This window comes from Fringilla coelebs (genome assembly GCF_963513975.1).
Source record: "Fringilla coelebs genome assembly, chromosome: 7".
Lineage (NCBI taxonomy): Eukaryota > Metazoa > Chordata > Aves > Passeriformes > Fringillidae > Fringilla > Fringilla coelebs.
This window is the reverse complement of record NC_140035.1, coordinates 37,162,602-37,186,182: the sequence shown is the minus strand read 5'-3', so window position 1 is coordinate 37,186,182 and position 23,581 is coordinate 37,162,602. Positions and strand designations below refer to the sequence as shown.

The following is a 23,581-nucleotide window of genomic DNA, read 5'->3' as shown; positions in this document are numbered from 1 at the left end:
CCCCAGATCCTGAGCACTCGCAGCCCCACTGCCCACTCCTGACTCAGCTCTGACAGATGTGACACTAACACCTTGCACTGAATGCTCCAGGCAACCACAGTCACTTAAAAATACAAAATATGAGCAAACATAAAACCCAAAACCAGCCAAACAAACACAAAACAACCCCCTCCCACCTCCCAACCTTCCAAGCTCCAAAAGTCTCTCTGGACTTCTTTGAGTCTTGGTGCCTCTGCTTCAACAGGTACAGGACATTCTAGCAAGTTCCCATCTGGGTTTGAGCTTTCCATTTATTTCTACATTATCCCATACTGAATCATTAAGAGTAACACTTCTAAGCACCACAGTGTGTGATTTTTCATTGAACTGAAGCCCTCCAGAATGATGAAGTATTGTCTTCTCTAAGAAGCATTTTGTGGTGGTGCTGTAAATTTGAGACTTGATACAGAGGAGCCCACTTTGAGGCATCAAAGCCCTCCAGGGTAATACTTCAGCATTTTATCCAAGAGGATGGCATAAAGCACAGGGGTTTAAATAAAACAATAAAATTAACTGAGACAAAAGAAGCTCAGGGCTAAAGTCCCTTTCTTCCACCCAGTGCTCCTCTGAGCTCACACACACCTCAGCTGTTCTCCCACATTCCAACAAGCATTTAAGCACCCAAAATCCCAACCATTTCCATAAGAGTTAAATGGGGAAGGCAGGATTTTACAACAGTCAATACATCAAATGCTTCCTCCACACAGTTCTATCATCAGTAAAACCACAATAATTTTCTGGCTTTAATTAACTCTCCCATTCTTTCAGAGCTGCAACATCCACTGTGCATCATTTGAGCAGGAATTTCTGCCATCCAGCAGCTTCCCCAGCAAGGAATCCACACAGCAATCTGGACAGCCAAAATGATTTAGTGCTAAGCAATTTTATACCCCAAAGCAGGCTCTTCCTCCTAAACTGGTAACAAATCCAGCTTCTGCTGCAGGGCAACAGGCAGGTTGCTGATGAATAGGAACAAGCCTGTCAATTAACTCAACTTATGCTCTCTCAGCTGAAAAAACACTACATTTGTTAGAGAGGTGGGGGGAAAGCTTGTTAAAACAATTCCTATCTGTGTCCTCTGACAGAGAAATTAAAGGAGAAACAGCTCAAGAACTGACTTGCCACATTTTTGAGGTGGTTTGCTCATTTGGCTACGTGGAAACTGTTTATTCTCTTTCAGTCACTCCTTAGCAAGGATAATAATTTACAAAAAAGCCAAACCCACAACCTTGCAAAGCTGGGAAACAGCACAGGCAGCCCTAAAGAGTTAGGAATAATCTGAAGTCTTAATGATTTACACTCACATGGGAATTGTACTTCGAAATGGCTTGGACAAGAGAGCACTGACTAAATCTAAACTTGAATCTTACTGAAGAGATTTCCAGCAGCACAGTGGATTTGCATGACAGAAGTCTACATGGCCCTGGGAAATTTCCTAGCACAGCACAGCACAAAATGCCTGGAATAAGCACAGGATGCCATGGAGGAATTGCAGTGCACCTGCTGCAGAGGTGACTTTTGGGCAACAAGGAAAATTCCAACTCACAACAAATGGATGGCTCTTTGCTTTCCTTGTTGCAGCAGCACTTGAAGCATTTCCTCAGCACCATGAATATGTAGGCAAAGATGACAAAGGGGAAGGGGATGGTCAGGCGACTGCAGTATTCCTGCACCAGGAAAAAGCGCTGGAACTTCCACACCTGGTCGTTGTTCTCCTGCACTGATCCAACTGTGTAGCTGATGGGAAAGAGAGAACACACCCAGCACTAGTTATTCACCAAAAAGCTGCAGCAGAGCCAAGAACAGAGCATTCCTCTGCTGTACCAGGGCATGGTTTTATAGTCACAGAATCCCAGAGTGGTTTTGCTTGGGAGTGACCTCAAAGCCCATCCAGTTCCACCCCTGCCATGGGCAGGGACACCTTCCACTGTCCCAGGATATCCCACTGGGACACCAGGCTGTCCCAGGGTGCTCCAAGCCCCAGTGTCCAACCTGGCCTGGGACACTGCCAGGGGCAGCCCCAGCTGCTCTGGGCACCCTGTGCCAGGGCCTGCCCACCCTGCCAGGGAACAATTCCCAATTCTCAACATCCCATCCATCCCTGCCCTCTGGCAGTGGAAGCCATTCCCTGTGTCCTGTCCCTCCATCCCTTGTCCCCAGTCCCTCTCCAGCTCTCCTGGAGCCCCTTCAGGCCCTGCAAGGGGCTCTGAGCTCTGCCTGGCGCCTTCTCCTCTCCAGGTGAGCACCCCAAGCCCTCCCAGCCTGGCTCCAGAACAGAAGGGCTTCAGCCCTTGGAAAATCTCCTCTGGACTCATTCCAGCACCTCCATGTCCTTCTGATGTTAGGGGCCTCAGTCATTCATTTATTGACTATGAGGTTATTTAGCTTGTTCTTCTTAGTCAGTAATTTGCAAGTGGGTGGAACTAAGTAGGAAAAAAAGCCCTGAAAAAACAAATAAACTGGAAAAAATCTGAATAGGAAGAAAATACTCCATGTACTTTTACTACCTCAGCTCTAAGCAATCTTCTTCTAACCTAGACACATGAGAACAGGATGCTTCTTCACAAGATATTGTGTCTTATTAACTGAGCAGATAACTCCTTTCTTAGGGAAAAAAGGCAAAACAAAACAAATCTAAAATTAGAACACTTACAAGAAACGTAAAAGCTACTGAGATTTGTAGTAGAGGTATTAGGGACACTCCAGGCACAGATCAAACCCATGGCACATTCACTGCATGAACCCAGCAAAGCAACAACCACAGGAGCAAGCTCAGGTTAATAAAAGCACAGTGTTCTGAGGAGTGAGAATAACTGATTTACTCACTCTAGCAAGGTCACTTGGCAGCAGCTCACACTTGGTAAGACCCTGACCCAGCTCCCAGGCTGCCTGACCTTTCAGTGTGACATTAAGGGGCAGATGGATGCTCCCAAAATGCCTCTGCTGCGAGCCTGCTGCACCTTTACGTGAGATAAATGCAAACCTTCACCTGGTGAAGCTTCTCTTTCTGCTTAAAACATAAATACAACTGGCAAAAACTAGAGGGTTTTTACTGGCATAACAGCATAAACTTGAGTATTTACCACCAGGTGCTGTTAAAGTAAGTGTTCTAGCAAATATTGAAGGTTTTTAGGGTAGGGCTGGCTCACTGCTACACTTCCCTTCACTGTTGAGAGGTACTTGCACCCTTTCTAGGGAGCATGAGCATGCTTGTCTGTCCCCAGGCACAGATATAAACCTGGCTGCCTTGCCAAAAATAACATTTCTGACTGTCTTCAGAGTCCAGGTCAGCCTGGGGAGAAAGGGTCAGACCAAAACCTGAATCTGAGGCATTCTCAACTTATCACACTCAAACATCTCATCTCAGGCCAGGAAACGCAGGCAGTGTCATTCAGCTGAGAGATCCTCTTGAGCAGCCCCAGGAGTCCTGTCAACACTCTTGTTGCCAAAGCAACTTCCTGCCAAGGTACCATCAAAACACAAAAATAAACCTAGTGGTCCTCAGGAAAGGGTGGCCAGAGGTTTTGAGTACTCTTGTTATGTTGTGAGTGCAAAGCAGAAAAGGAGCAGGGCTGGGAACAGAGCCACAGCACCAATCCAGCTGCATTCCCAAGTGAGACACAAAGGCAACACACCCCCAAAGTCTGATAGGAGGAACTTCCCAGGATTAAATCAACTCCATGTCACAGCTTGCAGCGGCTGCAACAAAGATTTCTGGGAGAAGCTGAGGAGGACGTTCCCTGCCCTTGCTGGTCTAGAGGTGATGGCACTTCTCAGGACAAAGTCCTTTTGTATGTCCCAGGGGGATGTGGCCCACTGCCTGTGGTCTAAGCCAGAACAATAAATGGCAGGTCCATCAAAGCAGTACCAGACCCATCCTCACCACACAGCAGCTCAGGTTAATAGAACCAGAGTGTCCTGAAGAGTGAGAATAACTCATTTGCTCATTCTAGTGTCACTGTCATATTTTCTGGAAAAATCCCTTCGCCAGGATTTTTTCTCCTGGGAAGCTGAGAAGCCTCAGAGAAAAAGGAAAAACAATATTATCTCATTTTCTTCTCCTGTGTCTGCTACTTTGGAATGTGGTTGGAGATTGTTTATCCAACATGTGAATTGTTTTTACTTAATGACCAGTCACAGTCCAGCTGTGTTGGGGCTCTGGATGTGGTCACAAGTTTTTATTTAGTATCTTGTTAAGCCTACTGTAAGTGTCCTTTCCCTATTCTTTAAGTATAGTTTTAGTATAGTATTTTTTAATATAATATAATATCATAAAATGATAAATTAGCCTTCTAAGAACATGGAGTCAGATTCTCAATTCCTCCTTTGTCCTGGGGACCCCAAAAATGCCACACTCTAGCAAGGTCACTTGGGCAGCAGCTCACACTTGGTAAGGCCCGGATCCAGCATCCCCTCCTGTGTGGCCCACAGGGGTTACCACCACACCCACAGCTCAGAGGATGCTTGTTAAAATGTTGAAAGACACAAGACAGATGACAGACTTTAGACTTAGTTAACATAAGACATTTGATAACAAGATGCCTCAGCAAAAGCAAACAGAACTTTGAAAATTAGACTGCAAGATTAAACCAAACGGGTTTACTGAAAAAAGGAAATCCCATTAAACTCTGCAAGCAAGAGATGTTGTTATATGCATAATTTGTGTATGTGACTTTAACCTAATCATTGCAGCACACATTACTAGTCTCCCTGAAATAGCGTATAAGCATTTGTGTCCCACAATAAAATCAAATTCTGATCACCCAGTCAGTCTCCCTGTCTCTCTCCATCGCTGACAGATGCTCAGAGATGGAGGCCAAGGACAGGCAGCAATCCCTCCCCAGGACACTGCACCAGCTTTCCCCAGGCTGCAGGGACAGATGCAGAGGCAGAGGTGGCTCCCTGCAGTTTTCCAGCAGTGCACTCCCTTTCCCAGAGAAATGCCAGTGCGGGGATGCCCAGGAAGGCCCCTTGGGTACGCACCCGAACATGGCCACGAGCAGGTTGACCAGGAGGATGTTGGTGGAGAGCATGTAAATGCACACCAGGGGAATGGTGATCCACTCGGGGAAGCGGGGCTGGTTGTTGGCGTCCAGCTCCACGCACAGGGGCTTGGACTCGTTCCCAGAAAAGGTGCAGTGGTCAAAGTTGTAGGTGGTACCTCAGAGAGAGAGGGGAGAGCAAACAGTGAGCTGCTGTTCTGCTGGGCTATCCTGGATTGCCAAGCAAACTCTGTCCTATTTGCCATCTGTATGGCATTTGTCTTCTGTTAAGTGGGCAGTTTTCCTTATCTCTTTCACAACTGGGGAGACATCTGCTGATAACAGGCTATTGAATGTCACTGCATGGCTGACAAGAACTACAGCATCCCACTGGGAGATGGGAGCCCAGAGGGAAGAGCCAAGCATTCCTACCCAGATATAATGTGGAGATTCTGGAACACCAGCGGGGCTTTTCTCTACTGGATTTCCCAGAGGAACAGCTGCTCTCATCCCCTGGATCTTCAGAGGAAGACTGCACCTTTCTACAGGACCCCCTGCTCCAGCAGAACCACCCCTGACACTCCAAGAGGGCTGCAGCCACAATTCCAATGGGACTGCCACCAACACCCTGACCCACAGGGTGTCAGGTTGAGTTCTGACTCTGTCAGTGTTGTTGTAGTTCACTGCATTGTTTATACTTTTATTTTCTTCCCTATTAAAGAACTGTTATTCCCTGCTCCCATATTTTTTGCCTGAGAGCCCCTTAAATTAAAATTTATAGCAATTCAGAAAAGGGCAGGAGGGTTCACATTTTCCATTTCAGCGGGAGGCTCCTGCCTTCTTTAGCAAACACCTGGCTCTCCAAACCGAGACATGGGCCCAGCCCCAGCTCCTGCCCTCATCCCTCCATCCCTGCTCCCCTTTAGACTTGGAGGTGAGGGGTCAGCACAACCTTTAGGAGGAGAGAACCTCTGACCCACCCAGGAGAGAGCCCCCAGAAGGTAAATACCATCAATGTCATCGGGGTACTGGCCAAACATGGCCAGGTAGGGCTCGTAGATGACCGAGCGGAAGATCCACTCCCAGCGGTGCTCGTTCTTCCTCAGGATGCCTTGCCTGGCCACACCAAAGGCCACCATCCACACAGCAAAGAGGAAGAGGAAGAAGAAGACATCTATCATCTGGAAAAGCACAACAGGCATCAATCAGTGCCCCACTGCAGGTCTGTTGCAAGCCACGCATGGATGGCTTTTTGCTCCTCGTTTCACCAACACACGTGGTAATAACTGACTGCTCCCACTCAGAGAACTTCAAAAATATTTATGCCACCATAAAAGAAAAGCATGTTTTGGAATACAGGATATCCCCCTGGCATCAGACAGGCTCCACAAAAGCCAGAACCAGGTAAAAAGGACTGTGGATCACCTCACCCCTGTGAGATGAATGCCACTCTGGATGGCTTCCAACCAGCATTTACAGCCCAGACACTCTGGCCAATGGTCTCATGAATTTCTGGCACTGTATGAGAGGATCCTCACAACCCTCTTCTTCAGGTACTCATGTGATGGATGCAGTGGAGGAGCAAAATCCTCCTCCTATACCCTCTATCATCACCGTCTTGTTTGGGCAATGCTCATGGGAGTAACAGAAATACCAATGAAACGTTTGAGGTATGGAAGACAAAAGCTACCAGGAAGCAAATTTCCTCTTCTGTTCTTCAGCCTGATCCTTATTCTCTCTCTTGACACAGAAAAATGCCCTACTCTTAATTAGATCCCATTTAAATCTTAATTCATCCTGTTTAGCAGATTTAACTTGCTGCCATCATCAGAACATGGTGATTTCGCTCTCAAGAGGGAAGGGGAAAAAAAAGTGTCACATCATTTACTTAGACTCTCTTGAATAGCTGCCAGAATCTTACCATCCTCTGCAGCATAATAATTTTGGGTCCTAGATTCCTGCTAACTGTGAAAATATGGATGAGCCTCAGGGTAAAAACTATGTAGTCCAAACAGAAAATTACTCTCCCGGAATACCAAGAGCTTTCATCAGAGTGAAGCCTGATGGAGACAGCAGAAGAAAACAAAGAGAAGCCTTGGGTGAATCATGCAGAAATCAGGTAAAACCACAGTGAAACATTGAAATGGAGAGTGGAAGGTGAGTAATTGGAAAGCAAACCTCCCCCATCTCATGACAGGTGACAGAGATGGTCAGTGCACACTCTGTTACGCCCTTCCTTCCTGACATGCATCATTTCCCTGCTCATTTTTTCCCTTACCCTTAAAGCTATTAACAGCAAGGAAATTTGTACCTGGAGCTACTCCCACAGCCCTCTGAAACCACCACAGTGCAACAACTGCTCCACTGCCCTGAGGCAACAAGGACTAAGTTACAGCTGACTGAACAATTGCTTTGGATAAATGTGTTTCCATCATTTCTTTGCCATGGTTTTTAGCTGACCCCATCGTGTAGAACAGCTTCTGGGAGATAATGGCATTGTTAGGCTGCTGTAGGGACAATCACAGTCCTCTTAAATATAACACAAGGCCCAGGTGGTCACACTAAATAGCCAGGAACAGGAGCCACAAAAAATCCTAAAGATCCCCTGATTTTTTTTTTGTCAATATTTGGGGCCTTCATAAAGGGAATTTCATGAACACACTGCTCCCCAAAATTTCATTACAGGTTGTAGTCAAAACCCAGCAAGGAAGGGAAGCAAAGCTGTAACATGAACACAAGGGAAGGCACTGCTCACCTGAACACAATCCCTGCTATGAAGTAGAAGATTGCAAGGGTATCCATAACATTCCATAGGTCTGAGAAATACTTGCTGCCGTTCATGTACCACTGGCAAGGAAAAAGAACAGAAAGTAACCTCCACACAGCACAGTTTCCTTGCCCAGTTAGCTTTTTGTCACACAACAGATAACACCAGAGCTCAGATGGCTTTCAATTTCCCCAGAAAGAGGGATTTAGTGTATCCAGCAATGCCACAGGTTACTGGCAAGCTGGTTTTTGGGTCTTGGTGTGACCCAGGAAGCACTGGGGGGGAGGGGGGTTCACAGGTTAAGGTTACCTGATGCATCCTGGCTTCTCTCCCTTCCCAGAGCTCATTCACTAATCTGCCCCCAGCTACATGCACATGCTTTGGATCCAAGATGCAGATTTAATTTGTTCTTTCCATTACAGAGCTCTCTATTTCTGAATTGTAAGTCTAGTGAGAGTCCCTGCTCATGCCCAGACTGACTGGCACAGCAGCCTGGATCCCAAGTCTGTGCAAGAACCAACCTCTGGAGTCCATTCAGAGGTGACTCATGAGGACAAGAAGCTTCACTAGGACAGACCTCTGCCAGGCCTGGAGAAATAAACTGCATTCCCCAATCATAATTCTTTTGAATTTCAATTTTCACCGAAATAATCAAAGTTTTGGAGAGTACTGCTCAGTGAATCTCTAACTGGCATAGCCAAGGAAGGCAATTTTGCCCTTATTGCTTCTATGGGAAACAAACAGAAATCAAAGGGAGCTTTCTCCTAGGTGCTGTCTCTGCCCAGTAGCTCCCTAAATCAAACAAACCATCTGGGACTGAGGTGCAGTTCTCCAAATTCCAAGCAGTTCCTACTGCTGAGAGGTGAAGTGCACAGAGGTTCTGTCCAGATTCCTCCTCCACTGGAATAAACAGGGCTCTCCTTCACACCCCACCAGCCCACCCACTCACCTGGCTGGAGGCTACCACCATGTGGCTAAGGAGACAGCAGGGAAAAGGCCTCTCCAATTTCCCTAGGGCTCTAAACAGGACTGGGAGAGCTCCAGCTACTTACAAATCCCTGGGACTACCAGAAGTGAAAGTAGGGCTGAGCCAGCGCCTTACAGTTCAGAGACTGCTCCAGACCAAGGGCTGATTTCTCTCCAGAACTGGTTATCTGACTGCAGCAGCTACTTGGGACCCCAGGCAAGCTGCTCTGACTTTGCCTTGGATGTGAAAACACAATCTGAGATACCCCTCTCTTTTATTTCTTTAAGTACAAAGGACACAGACAATTTTGCTGCAGAGTTAAAGCAATGTACACATGGTCTGTCTCAGGGAGGAATTTCCCCAAGAAGTTTAGAGGATTGGGACACTGCTCTGCTTTTCTGCTCCATTTCTCCTCCTCAGGAAAACAGCTTTGCAGCCAGAACACTGGCTACAGATAACTTGAAATCTTCAAATTGAGCTGCCTCCACTGCCAAATTGGTACAATCTGACAACCAGTTACTAAAGGGAATTGCAGCAGTTCTACCTGCTCAGGGCAGTAAGAAAAAGGGGACACTGATAGGAAAATAAGGTTTCTATCCCTAAGGTTTTCCCCAGGACTTTTGCTGGGTACACACAGGATGTGCAAGGACAGGTCCAGAGACACCAGAACCTAAATCAGCAGAAACAAACACTCCATTAGTGTTTTCATGGCAAAAAAACTGTTTCACTTTTCCCCCATTTTCTTAGCAAGTAAAGTTGCCATAAACAGGGTTCCACCTTGATTATTAAGAAGGGAAAAGACCACAGTGACAGCAGCATCAGAAATGTCATCTGAGCTCAAGTAAAAAACATTACTGCAGGGTGGGATGATCCAGCAGATCACCCACAAACACTCATGAGGTGACTCAGGCCTTACAGCAGAGTCAGAAAGCAGCACCAAACCCACACACCCACTGCTCTTCTGACTGCCCCAGCATCCTCCCACTGCTCTGGCCACAGACTGGCAGAGACCAGCTTGCCCAAACCCCTCCAGATTCCATGTGAAGTGAGGAGAAGATACCAGCTAAGTGGCTGGCTATAAAGGCAGTCCCACATGCTGTTCCCACATCACAGCTGGTCCCTGAGTCCACACTGAACCACCAGAAACTGTACAGATGATTAAAAGCTAAATAAATAAAGGCATGCAGCTTACTGGTAAAATAAAAAATAAAGGGGGTGGAATCTAGAGAAGAGAGGCAGGAATGACTTAATCTAAAGCCTTGAACCAGGATAAATGTGCTAAATCTAACCCTTTATTACCAACTGCCTTGGCAAGCCAGGCATTCCTGGGAAACATCTGCACTGGCATCATCATCCTCTTGGTGCACAGACACTGCAGCCACAAGGGCACAAGCAGGAATTAAACACCAGAGGAAAAAACCCCTCACTGAGCCCTGAGCAGCTCTGCTGGGAAATGGCTCCCCTGAGCACCTACACTGCCTTGGAGGGGAAAAGCCACGAGGCTGTGGCTCTAGCACTAAACTTTCTGGGGTTGCAAGAGCTGCCTACTTGTCTCACTTCATCACAAAGCAGAATGAAGACCAGCACGTAGAGGATGATCTCCAGGGCCGTGGGCTCCTTCTGGAAATCCATCAGCAACACGTAGGCGAAGAGCAGCAGGAAGGCAATGTAGAAGATGACGTTCCAGGAGAAGACCACAAAGGGGGAGGTGAAGAAAGACACATAATATAAGAAGAGCTTCTTACTCTTCTCCACAGGCTTTTTCCTGAGGAATTAAAAGAGGGAAAAGGTCTGAAAGCATAGCTTTTAATGCCTGGAAACATCCGTGTTCTTAAAAGTGAAAGAGCAAAGGGTGCCAAGTCTAGCACAGGATGTTACTTCAGAGGTAAAGACATCCTGCATCCACTGCCCTCAGGCACTCCAGCAAACTGGTAAATCTTCCAGCTTGGAGACACCTGGGATAGAGGAAGGTGTCTCTGCTCGTGGCAGGGGGTGGAACAAGATGAGCTTTAATGTCCCTTCCCACCCAAAGCATCCTGTGATTCTGTGACCTTAAATCCAAGATCAGAGTGAAACACAACCTGTCAAAAGCTCATTTGGCTTTTCATTACCTTTATCTAAGACTGACTGAACACCAGAACAGCTTCCTCAGAGTGCCTGTGGAGTCTCCATCCACCCTTGGAGATTCCAAAACTGGGCACAGTCCTGGGCAACCTGCTCCAGCTGACCCTGTGATCACAGGGTTGGGCTGGATGATCTCCACCCAGCCTGACTTGCCCTAAGAATCCACAATTAATTAACTTGCTTTCCTTCTGAAAAATTTTCCCCCTAATGAAAAGTCAGTTGATTACCTGAATGAGATGAAACCACAGCCTATTAAAGGGAAAAAGAACAGGCACAGTATAATCTTCCAGTTCTTGGTGTCTCTTGAAATCTCTCCATACCACTGCTTGGAGAGGAAATTCTGCAGGGAAGAAGGAAACACCCTCATTTGTTCCAACAGCAACAAAATTAGCTAGGAATGCTATTTAGAACATTTGATTTAGTAAAAATAAACCCCAAACTTTGAGATTTCAATCAAAATGCTAGAGATTTCTGTTGCAACAAAAGAGAAAGGTTTCAGCATGCTGCCTCCTCAGGGCAGCCATGCTCCATCTCCGTGATGAGGAGTTTAAATGAGGCTGAGCAGGAGTTGACCTGATTGATAAAACACTTATAAACCACTGCATTCCATGCAATGCTCATCTCTGCTGGGCATTACCTCCACACTGTGCAAGCCAGGAGCAGAAATCACTCCAGGCAGCCTTTATTACCCAGTTCATTATGATTTACAGCCCCAAGCCAAGATTTTTTTTTTTCCCCCCTCCTGATTTACATTTGTGGATAAAAGATCCAACACCCCCAGTTAGAGCACAAGAGCTCCAGTGACCTGCACACCTTTCCCTCACTGCCATTACCTGCACACCTGGCTGGGCAATAAACTGCTGGTCTCTGGCCTCCACTGCCAGCTCCAGACAGTTGCTCCCTCCCCAGGCTTCACAGGAGTAAGTCAGCAGCTGCTCAGCCAGTTCTTCATCATTGCTGTAGCACTCAGTGAACAGCTCTGAAAGGAAGAAGCAGCTCCAACTTCAATTTCCCACCAACTTGGGTGCAAATATCTTTAGTGTAATATTTGTAACATCAAAGAACCCTTTTCAGCACTGCAGAATGACTGTGCATCCCTTTGCAACCCCACTTGTACATCTTCAACTTTTGACACAGTGTTTGAGCCTGGATGGAAAACTGTAACACTAAATCACACAGAGCATTTAGTTCTGCACTAAAAATTTGAGTTTTTGCTTAAATGACTCAGTAAATCTACTTGCTTCATCCTCTTTTCTTAAATTCTGTTTGGCACTGATCTGATGAATTATAGTCAGTCCAAAATTAACAGTAGGGTTGAAATAGTCAGCATCTGAAGGTTTTTCACTGGGAAGTGCACTGTTCACTCCTTAGTGTCTTGCTAAATCTTCAGGCCTGAGGGATGTAGGTACCTTTAAAAAAGTCTATTTAAGCAGTTTTTGCTTTGTGGAATAGGAGATACCCTCTGGAAACAAGCAAGATATTTCCAGCAAGGCCTTGAGCTGGTCCTTATAAAGTCAGAGAACCATCAGTCTACTCTTTACCTGCAACTTGTTCTCACTGCCCAGAAGTACTCCCACAAATCTGAAGGGTGCTTTTTCCCAACCTGAATACCACCAATATTCATTAGGAAAGTTTCCCCTTTTCCATATTCTCCTTCCAGCTTGTGGGCACCCTTCTTCAGCCTTGCCAGTGGAGCTAAGTAGCTTTTCTTCCCCCTGAAAGAAATTCTCCACCCCCAAAAGCCAACTTCACAACACCCACCTTTTGAAACCAAGCTCTTAAGTCAGGACACAAAATTTCTATTGGGAACAAATGGTGTGGAAGGAATTTCCAAGCAGTAAAATCAACGTGTTGACATAAAAGAAACATGTATTTAATGTTGGATATCTTGTTTTTAATTCCCCGGTCTCTGACCCTTCCCACTACCTTTCTTAGGGACTCACAGAGCAGGCACTTACCTACTGCTCTTGTCTCATACTCATTAGCCAGCTCCTCTGACTCACCAGCAGCATTTATATCATTCTTCACCTTGGCCATGCTTTTCAGGAGCTTACTGGCCCCCAGGGCTGCCAAAGTGCAGCCTCTGGTCTGTGGAGAGAGAGTGAAGTCATGCAAATCCCTCTGAGAAGGGAACATGATCACAGAACCCTGAAACCACAATGATTTGGGTCGGAAAGGACCCTAAAGTCTATCTCATCCCAACCCCCTGCCACAGGCAGGGACACCTTCCACTACACCAGGTGGAATCCTTTGAAAATTATTCTCCATTTTGCACCTTCTCAGTTCCCAGTCCAGAATGATCTATTTGATTCTACAGCCATTACATTACTGTCTAATCCAAATTAGAAGTTGGATTTCAATCAAACACCTGGAATCAGAATGGGAACTCAGCATCCCAGCTCAGGCACAGGTGACAACAGACAGAGGATGTGGACTGCTGACTCACACACAACCTTGGGAAATGAAAGTATCAAGTCCACATCCAGACACAAAATGTGCAATATAAAACCTACTGAGAGTCATTTAGCAATCATCTCTTGTGGTGTTGTGTTTGAAGCTGGATGGGGGGCCTTCAAAGGCCAATAAACCAAAGACACAGAACCCCAGTGCACTGCCTGCAAAGAGAAATAAACTAAACTCAACTTACTTGCTCCCAAATGACTTTGGACAACTCCTTCTTGTTCTGAAGAACAGACCAAATAAACAGAGCTTGCAATGGGTGCCTTGTGATAGGACATTCCTCCTGAAAGAGAGAGCTAGAACTCAGACCCAAGCTCACCAAATGTTTTCAACTGGAACAAATCTGAGCAGGGACTCTCCTGTTTTTGTATTTTCTTTGTTTCACAGCCACCTCACCGACCCCTTCTCTCAGCTCTCTGCCACTTGCCTCACACTGCTGTGAGTTGCTGTTTCTATTAAAGCCTTGTATTTGACAAGGAACAATCAGCCTCCCTGCTTTTCCTGAAGCTGGTACTAAAGAATATTTGTGTAAAAGGCACTTCCTGCTTTAACCACTGAGATAACCTCACTCAGAGCAGGATCAAACTGCTCATCACTCACTGAGAGCTGTATCTCCATCTCATCCTTGCTGCTCTTGTAATATCTTTTGAAACCTCTCCGGAAATCCTCCACCATCTTCCACACGAAGGTGAGGAGGGCATCATTGTAGGAGTTCTTGGCAATCTGCAGGTTCTTGAACACCAGGCTGCTGAAGTTGTTGGTGTAGAGCTCCCTCAGGACCTCCGTGGTCAGGAACTTGCGCAGGTTCAAGCCGTTCTCCAGGAAGAGCCGGACAAATTTGGGCCTGTCCTTCACCAGGGCTGTGAACATCACATCCTGCAGGTCAGCAGACTAGGGAGAAATGGAAAAGCGTTAGGGATCATGTGAGACTCCCTTATCTAAGGCCTGACACATGGTCACTGTCACGTTTTCATCACAATCAGGGTTTTTTTCTGTACACAGTTGCCTTGGCTGGATGGCCCAGAGCATTTCTGGCATGGGCAGATCACCTTTGCTACCACTGATCATACAATGGGTCATCATGGAATGATGGATTGTCACTATGGGACATGAGACAACACAATGCTGCTCTTTCCAAGGTAAAAAGGGGAAGTTTATTTTCTGATTCTAACATTTATAGATTTCCAAAAGTGACAGCGGGTTGGAGGGTGGCAGTGCCACCTCTCCAATGACACTGGACAAACCAACTGTCCATCAAATTCTCCTCCTCCATAAAAGAATGCAAAACAATGAGTTATTTACAGAAAGTGTGTGAGAAAGTTCCCCACAAGAATGTCAACATCAGAAAGCTTTGAAAATCTTAAAAAATCAGAGCGACAATGGATCATTTTGGAATGATCCAAAAGGGTCATTTATGGATATGGAATACCTCGAGTTGGAAAGGACTGCAAGGATCATCAAGTCTGACACCTCTGGCCCTGCAGACAGCCCAACAATCCCACCCTGTGCATCCTTGAGAGCAGTGTTCAAATGCTCCACGGGCTCTGGCAGCCTTGGGGCTGTGCCCATTCCCTGGGGAGCCTGGGCAGTGCCCAGCACCCTCTGGGGGAAGAATATACAGCCTGATCTTCAGCCTGAGCCTCCCCTGACACAGCTCCAGCTGCTCCCGGGCTCCTGTCCCTGTGACAGCAGAGATGGGAGCTACCACAGCTTCCAAGGAGGTCTGACCTCCTCTTCTCCAGGCTGAATGGAATGTGTCAGTACAGGAGCAGGAGACACTGTGAACACAGAGGCTGAGGTGCTGGCACAGGGCTCCTGTTGGGCTGTGTCCCTCCCCAGAGCTCCCTGCCCTCTCTCAGAGGGGGCTGTACCTCCCAGTTTCGGTCGTTGGTGAAGATCTCGTCGCTGGCCAGGTCCAGCTGGTTCCACTCCAGCAGCAGCTTCAGCTGCCCATTCCAGTTGTCCCTGTCGTTCTCGTTGGTGCTGAAAGCTGCAGAGCAGGAACAACCTCTGGGTTAAGGCCAGGCATATTTATCATCTCTGCTTCTCACACTACTACTGTATTTGCAGGGTTCCCAGATGAAGGAAGGAATGATGAACCTTACTCCATGTTCTCAGAAGGCCAATTTATTACTTTATCATACTAAAGAATACTAAACTAAACTACACTAAAGAATGCAGAAAGGATTCTTACAGAAGGCTAAAAAGATAATAATGAAAACTGGTGACTCTCTCCAGAGTCCCGACCCAGCTTGGCCCTGACTGGCCAAAGAGCCAAAACAACTCCCAGCAGAATGCACTGAAACAATCACCTGTGGGTGAACAATCTCCAAACACATTCCACATGAGCACAGCACAGGAGAAGCAAATGAGAGAAGAATTGTTTTCCTTTCTCTCTCAGGCTTCTCAGCTTCCCAGGAGAAAACCCTGGGTGAAGGGATTTTTCCAGAGAATGTGACTGTGACACACTGCCAGGACAAGATTCCTTCCAAAGGGCTTTCCCCAGACTCATGCACATCTTCCCAGCGGGGGGCTGGAGGCTCAGGGATGGATTTATGGTCCATGACAGGCTACAAAGGAGCTGCCAGGAGCACCTCACGACCAAGATCAGCACAACACTTCCTCCAGGCTCCTCAGAGTCCTGCACCCTCTAGATGGGAGAGATTCTGCAGGATTCCCAGTGGGGCCCTGTCAGCATCCCCAGGGCTCTCCAAAGTGCCTTCCCAGTTACCTGCTTTGGATCTTTCCCACCCTGAGAGATCCCATACTGCTGCTGTAGCCTGCCCACACCCCTTCAGAGGAAGGCAGGCTCCACACTGTGGCAGGAGCTCAGCTCTAGAGAGATGGCACTGCTCTAAGGAAACCTTTTCTAGAGAATAAACAGCCATTCTTTTCCCAGTTATTTTTAAATCCCCAAACAAACTCAGAAAAACAAGTACTTGCCTTTGTACAGGGCAAAGGAAATGGCATTGCTCACAATTTCATCTCCAGCTTCTTCTATTTTGATCACTGTCAGTAAATGAGGGCTCTCAAGGACTTCTTTGATCTATTAAAAAAAAAAAAAAGAAGAAGAAGAGTTGTGTTTCAAAGCTATCAAGGCTGTTTAGTAGCAGATCTCCTATTAAAAAGAAATTTGCCACCACATCATAGCAAAGCTGCTTCTCATCAGTCCTGGGTTTTAACAAATTTAAACAAACCCAAATAGAAGTAGATAATGAGCTTGATTTTAAAGTCACCAAAGGACAACATTAATTATCCTCTGAACATACAGCAAATATCTGTGATTCCCTTATGCAGATCATCTTTAACAAGAAGATATAATCTCAGTAATTAGAAGTGACTCTTGAAGTAGAAAAGATTGTGACAGCACAAGCTTCAATTTATGTCAAGCAGTTTGTTAGAGAACAGTCTCTAGCTCCTTGTGCTTTGTCAAAACCAGATAATTTCTTCTATAATGAAGCTTTGTAGAGTTGATTTCACTACAGCACACAAAAGACAAATAATCTTGGCCATTTCTGATGCAGGAGGAGGTACACTCCAAAGCTGTGAGGAGTGAGGCCAGACAGGGATCCCTGCCTTCAGCAGGAAGAGATCCTTCTGGAACCTTCTTAGCTTTCCTGCGACCAGACACCTGCTGACTCGATTGCAGCCCCCCCACTGCCTTTGTTCCAACCCCTGTAGATGGAGAATTTTCCCTTTTCCAAACCTGCACAGATGCAGCACGGCCAGGAGCCCTGCACACCCCGCAGGCATCCCCAGCCAGCAGCACCCCTGCCTTGGAGGCCACCAGCTGCTCCCTCCAGCCTCCCCCCTCAGCTCCCAACTCACCCACTTGATCCAGCTCTCAGTCTCCTCCTCTGAGAGCCTGGAGATGGTGCGGGGCAGGAACCTGAGCAGGCTCTCCTTGACACAGGAGGAAGCCAGAGTGCCTTCAGCCTCCAGCAGGCTGGCAATGACATCGGCAATGCGCCCCGAGCCCTCCACCACCACACAGGGGATCTTGCTCTTGATGGCCACGTTGATGGACTGAGGAGACACAGGGAGAGGAGAGCACTTGAGGCATGACTGCTGCTGCAGCCTGCTATGGAGCAAGGAAGCCTAGAGAACAACAGAAACCCAGGGGGCACAGCAGTGTTTTCATTGTTATCCACTGATACATTACCAGTGACAACTCTTTAAAGCATCACCATCTACTGAGAGGGGGCTGTGAAGAGCCCCAGAGAGACTGAGGGTCAGAAATCACCATCTGCCAAATTTTCACAGAATCACAGAACAATTTGTGTTGGGAGGAACCTCCAAGCAGATCTCGTTCCAAGCCCTGCCATGGGCAGGGACACCTTCCACTAGGCCAGGCTGCTCAGCTTTAGGGTGGATCAGCAGATCAGGACAACTGCCAAGTGGAAATGGCATCCAGGTCACACCACTGTGCTGCCCAGCTACAGTCACTGCTGCTTTATGGCACAGCATTGCTCAGCTGAGACCAAGGGCTCTGGATTTATTTGCTGGATCACTTCTGTAGCATCACAAGGACATTGAAATCTAATGTCACTGAAAGTCTCCAAGTAGCCACTTACGTGATTTCTCACACAGCAACATTGTACATGGATTAACAGCAAGACAAAAAGCTGCTGAAATCCTGCTGGAAGGACCATTAACCCTCCTGGTGCAAAGACCATGGGAGACACTGGTTTCATTTGCATCACTACACTGAGAACAGAGTCACAGCATGAGCTGGCTGCCAGCAAATTGTACAAAGGGAGTCAATGCAAGTTATCCCCAAGCACTGCAAAGACAGAACATCTATTAGTTAAGAGTTTCTTGAGAACAAAAAACAAACAGAAAAAAAAATCAACTCAGTCATCAAAACCACATACACATTCTTCCTGTCAACTGGAGAGCAGGCAAGGAGGCTTTTCTTATCAGCTAGATGAAAGGGGTTTTCTAAAGAAGGGTTCAGCTAAAGTGCATGTTTTACATCACAGGGGAATTTCAAACAGAAGCTTGGAGCAGTTTTACCTCTCCCTCACTAACACTGATTCTTGTCACCCCGCAGCAGCCACAGAAGCTGAGGAAGAGGGAGCCTTTCCTGGCTAGTACTGCCAAGACCAAGGCATGGCAAGGACAGACATCCACAGCATGGACTCTGCTGAGTCACCTGGGCTGGTCAGAGACCCAATTTACTCTTTGAAAAAAGGCTTCACCTCAGAATATCTCAGTGCACTTCCAACACTGAGAAATAAAAAGCACGACATAAACCAGCCTCAAGTTGTACCAGGAGAGGTTTAGGTTGCATATCACAAAAAATTCTTCACTGAAAGGGTTGTCAAGGACTGGAACAGGCTGCTTAAGGAAGTCACCATCCCTGAAGTGTCCAAAAAATGTGTGGATGTAGCACCTGAGAACATGGTTCTGTGGTGAACAGGGTAATGGTGCTAGATTGACCACGGGATCTTAGAGGTCTTTTCCAACTTCAGTGTTGTCATGATTCTATGAAATAGCCAAGAGGTGGCATGAACCCTGAACTGAACCATCATCCAGGCACTTCCCAGAGGACACTCTTGCCAGGAATTCTGCATTTGATTTAACAAGGCTTTTACTCATTCTGGTTAGGCAGCTATTAAGTCTGTGTTATGTATCACTGCTGAACAGTGGGTTTGAGGTCTCTCCAAAAAATTTGAAATCATAAGTCTGCACAGCTACAGCACCTGGCAGTCAGTCAGCTCCTTCAGTGATGGCCAAATCCTTTCTCAAACATCAGCAATTTGGAGCTAAAAGGAAATGGACATATTCAACACCCCCCTGTTGAGCACAGCTTTCCTCTAAAACCTGACTGGCTGCTTCAATTCATCTCAGGACCTCTGATTAACATCTGCATTTATCTACAACTGGGCAAAGACAAAATTCACCATGTGAATGGGACCAGACTCCCAGGAAACATACAGAGAGGCTGGGATAACGATCTGGAATTTCAAACACTGATTCAGACCAGCTGATTAACACCAGCAACACAGTGGCACAGAGATCATGCCCTGAAATCCCATTGTTTATCCTCCTGATGAGCCAAGTTTGATCACCTCGACAGTAACAGCACAGCTCTGGTGAGAGCAGGAAGTACCAAGATAACACCTACAAAAACAAAATCATAAATATAATGCTGCTTCAACTTATTTTTGCACCATCCTACTCTCTTGCAAAATCCAGCCCCTTTCCCAGCTTTTTGTTCAGGCTAAACCAGCCCTTACTGCCGTTGGTCAGAACTTGTCCTCGCTGTTCCTGTTCCCTGCCCACACAGCCTGACCCCACATCCCCTCACCCTGAAAACCCTGGGTCAGGTCCCTTTGCTCCCTCATCCTCACTCTGGCAAGGTGAATGGCCAAGTACCAACCCTGGTTTTCAACCCTGAGAGAGACTATGGGGGGATCTCCCTTCCCCCTCCCCTCAGAGTCACTTAGACACCCTGTTTCAAGGAACTTTGCTCTGTCCAGCCTCCTCCTGCCTGTCACCTGTTTGAAGATGATGCCTGCTCCTCCTCCAAGTAGGCTTGGAAGGGTCAGAGCCAGCAGAGCCCTCCTGCCCTGCTCAGCTGCCAAGACTTAAACTAGGTCTAGATCTAGACTCCAAATGTGGCCTTTCAGTACTTAAAGGGGCTTAGAGGAAGCAGGGAGAGAAACTTTTTACGTGGGTAGATAGTGATAGGACAAGGGGGTATGGTTTTAAACTACAAGGGGAGAAATTTCTATTTACATTAGGAGGAAATGATTGACTGGGAGGGTGGGCAGGCCCAGGGTGCCCAGGGAAGCTGTGGCTGCTCCTGGATCCCTGGAAGTGTCCAAGGCTGGGCTGGATGGGGATTGGAGCAAGCTGGGACAGTGGAAGATGCCCTTGACCATGGCAGGGGGTGGAACTGGGTGGTCTTTCTTGTCCCCTCACATTCTATGGTGTGGAACAGCTGAACTGTCCCAGCCAATACTTTTCCAGCCCAAGGAAGAAACTTTGCAGAGAGTTTTAAACTTCATAAGCTTAAATTGCAAACAAGGTCCTTCTGTAGCCAGTGCAAGACAAGCTTCTGTAAATAACAGCACTTCATCAAGCAGCCTTCAATACCAGAGCAAAGCCCCTATTGTCATTCCTGGAAATAAATTCAAGAACTTACTTTTAAAGTTTCCTTCCCACCACCTTGAGCAAAACACACAATTGGGATCTTCCCACCATAATTAGATTCTGTGAAATACGAAAAAAGAAAAAAGAAGGGAAAAGATTAAATCAATTAAATGCAGTTTGAACAACTTATTTTTCTTGAGTACCATGAAAGAATTTCTAAGCCATTCATGCAAATACTAGTTTGCTGTTGATTTTACCAGAGTTACTAACAGCTGTTTTTACAAAAACTCAGTTTTGCCTAACATTCAGACACCCTTCTCCAACAGAAGCTTTTCCCTTCTAGAAAGCCTAATTCTTGCTATCTCTGAAGGCCTTTAAATGGAATTTTATTGTATTTATCTGCTCCTTTCACTCAGAGAGGGAAAGGAGCAGATAAATAAAATAAAATTTTGAGTCTCAGGGAAAGGTTCTTATCACAAACTCAAGAACAGAACCTCTGAGTTCGCATTTCTATCGTAAAAGAAAGGTAAGAATTCTGTAAGCCTAGGAGCTAGTGTCTAAGAGACACTGCAAAAAAAAAACCCCAAAAAAACCAAAAAACCAAAACAACCAAACCAAACACTCCTAAAAGCTTTCCAAGAATTTCCTGCTAAGGCCTTTGATTTCTTTTATTTTGTTTGGTAAAGAAGGGGGGGAAAGAGAAATTTTTCAGCAGCAGGTTGCAGGCAGCTCAATCACCCTCCCAAATAAATATTTTGGGAAAAGCCTAACTTCAGCTCCTGTATAATTGTGCTCCAGCTACCTGGAATTCAGGACAGGTGGGATGGATATAGAAGGGCCAGCTTCTAAGAGCAAGGGAGGGAAGGGCTGTGTGGCTGAAATGAAGCATTTGCTGTGACACAAAGGACGCACAGAAAGGACGACGAGGGAACGTGCTGCTCCTGAAAGTGCTCCAGGTGCATTGCAGTTCACACACAGGTGCCTTCCAGCTCAGCAGCCACAGGATGCTGCCACTATTTCCTTCTTCCAAGAAAATCCCCATGGCTCAGCCCCAAAGCATGCACAGCCAGGAGGAGGAGGATACCTGGGATGACCCTCTCTGAAATGTACTTCTCCAGCTGGGTGCGCACTTTGGCCTCGGTGGTGGGGTGCCCGTGGGTGCCGTTGTCCACCAGCAGGAGATGGGTGTGGTTGTTATCCAGGCAGTACAGGGGGTCTCTCTTCAGGTCATCCATGATGTAGCGGGCCAGGTAGCTCCCCTGGGGGCACACACGGTGTTTGACATAGAAATTCCAGCACAAGGACATGCCTGCCTTACTTATGTGGTGGGACAATGTTTTAGAGGGTGTTCTATCATGTTTGGTGGACAGAAGACAAGGGGGGCTCCCCCAGAGCTTCTGACAGCAAGGATGGCAGTGTCAGCAAGGACACAGCCTCCAGCTACGTCAGGGAAGGTAGAGGTTGGATATTAGGAAATATTTTTCACCAAAAGAATAATAAAGCACTGGAATGCCCTTTCCAGGGAGGTGGCAGAATCACCATCTCTGGATGTGTTTACAAAAGACTGGACATGGCACTTGGTGCTGTAGTCTGGCTGAGGTGTGAGGGCACAGGTTGGACTCGATGATCTTAGAGGTCTCTTCCAACCTCATTGTTCTGTGATGAAGATCCTAAACAGCAGCAGCAGGTGCCCACCATGTGCCTTAGCTGATGGGAACCCCTGCTGTGGGGGAGTGCACAGGGATTTCAGAGCTAGAGCAACCATGGGAGTGGGTTATTCCCTAAAGCAATGCCAGACACGGAGTGAGAGCAGCTGAACTCCCACACAGACATGCCAAAATCTGGCACAGCTGAAATCCTCCTCACCAGGCCTGATGTGTGGGACTAACTTGGGCATGAGAACATTTCACTTTCCTCCTGTTCTGAAAAGAGCTCCTGATGTTTTGAGGCCAGCCTCCTCCTTCTTTCCCCATTGACCCATCCATGCAGCACTTGAGGATGTGGTGTCACTGTCAATGTGGTGGTAGCACTGGGCTCACTGCTGGACTCTATCTTGGAAGTCCCAGTTTGTCCAACCTTCATTTTAAGCTCATTAACAACCCCATTGTAAGAGCCTAAATGAGGGATGTGGGACTCCAGGCACCTCTCCAAAATGCAGTTTATTGTATCCAAGACATTGCAGCAGTCCAGGGTGGTGGGTGACAGAGCTGTGCCTACAGCTGTCAGCTCCAACTGCAGGCAGGCCTGGAGACCCTTTGGTTTTGTTACAATGCATTATAGACTTTTCTTTGCTGAGCCTCTTCATACAGTAGAACCAATCTGTCCCTTAACTATTATCTATAGCCTATCATAACTGCTATCATTACCATATTCATGTTACTGCTCTCCAATCACTCACAGTCAGTACATCACAGTTTAAGCCAGAAGTTGTTATTCAGTTTTCTTGCAGTGGAAAATTCTGAGACCTTTTTTCTCCTTGCCACATCGGCAGGCTTGTTTGCCTGTGCTATCTTCCTGCTTGGTAAAAACATCTTCTTGTTTGGGGTGGGTTTTCCCTTTGCTCTAAGCCATTAAATCCCCTTCTAACTGTGGTGGTTATTTTGCCACTCAGGGTCACCAATGGTGACAGTGTTCACAGGGGTCCCAGGATGGAAGAGATGAGAATCTTGACTCTATGTTTCAGAAGGCTTGATTTATTATTTTATGACATATATTATATTAAAACTATACTAAAAGAATAGAAGAAAGGATATCATAGAAGTCTAGCTAAGAATAGAACAGAATGAATAACAAAGGCTTGTCTCTGACTGAGACAGTCTGGACAGCTGGACTGTGATTGGCCATTAATTAGAAACAACCACATGAGACCTATCACAGATCCACCTGTTGCATTCCACAGCAGCAGATAATCATTGTTTACATTTAGTTCTTGAGGCCTCTCAGCTTCTCAAGAAAAAAAATCTTCAAGAAAAGATTTTTCAGAAAATATTATAGCTACATCTAACTAACACACCCTTTGCCTCCTTGGTTACCCAGTGAGACTGGCTCAGCAATTCTTTTCTTCTGTGTCAAAACTTGCTTCCATCTCTATTCCTTTTTCAGATTCCACGTTAAAAACCTTTCTGCCAAGCACACACATCT

The 23,581-nt window shown here is 46.5% G+C and overlaps 1 protein-coding gene across 2 annotated transcripts in view; it reads right to left on the bottom strand.

Moving 5' to 3' along the window:
* TRPM8 (transient receptor potential cation channel subfamily M member 8) overlaps nt 1–23,581 on the bottom strand; it is a gene marked incomplete at both ends in the record, with an annotated part of 37,540 nt that overhangs the window by 2,752 nt on the left and 11,207 nt on the right. Inside the window, 16 exons of one of the 2 annotated variants that reach the window (XM_084209734.1) lie at nt 1,586–1,776; nt 5,023–5,200; nt 6,031–6,202; nt 6,943–7,081; nt 7,777–7,868; nt 10,313–10,520; nt 11,107–11,219; nt 11,713–11,858; nt 12,838–12,967; nt 13,527–13,622; nt 13,940–14,230; nt 15,211–15,329; nt 16,283–16,385; nt 17,168–17,365; nt 20,493–20,560; nt 21,525–21,699. In XM_084209734.1, coding sequence (XP_084065860.1) covers nt 1,586–1,776; nt 5,023–5,200; nt 6,031–6,202; nt 6,943–7,081; nt 7,777–7,868; nt 10,313–10,520; nt 11,107–11,219; nt 11,713–11,858; nt 12,838–12,967; nt 13,527–13,622; nt 13,940–14,230; nt 15,211–15,329; nt 16,283–16,385; nt 17,168–17,365; nt 20,493–20,560; nt 21,525–21,699 — 2,419 coding nt within the window. Of the gene's footprint in view, nt 1–1,585; nt 1,777–5,022; nt 5,201–6,030; nt 6,203–6,942; nt 7,082–7,776; nt 7,869–10,303; nt 10,521–11,106; nt 11,220–11,712; nt 11,859–12,837; nt 12,968–13,526; nt 13,623–13,939; nt 14,231–15,210; nt 15,330–16,282; nt 16,386–17,167; nt 17,366–20,492; nt 20,561–21,524; nt 21,700–23,581 lie in introns of both variants that reach the window. The other variant, XM_084209735.1, reaches the window with a different exon arrangement.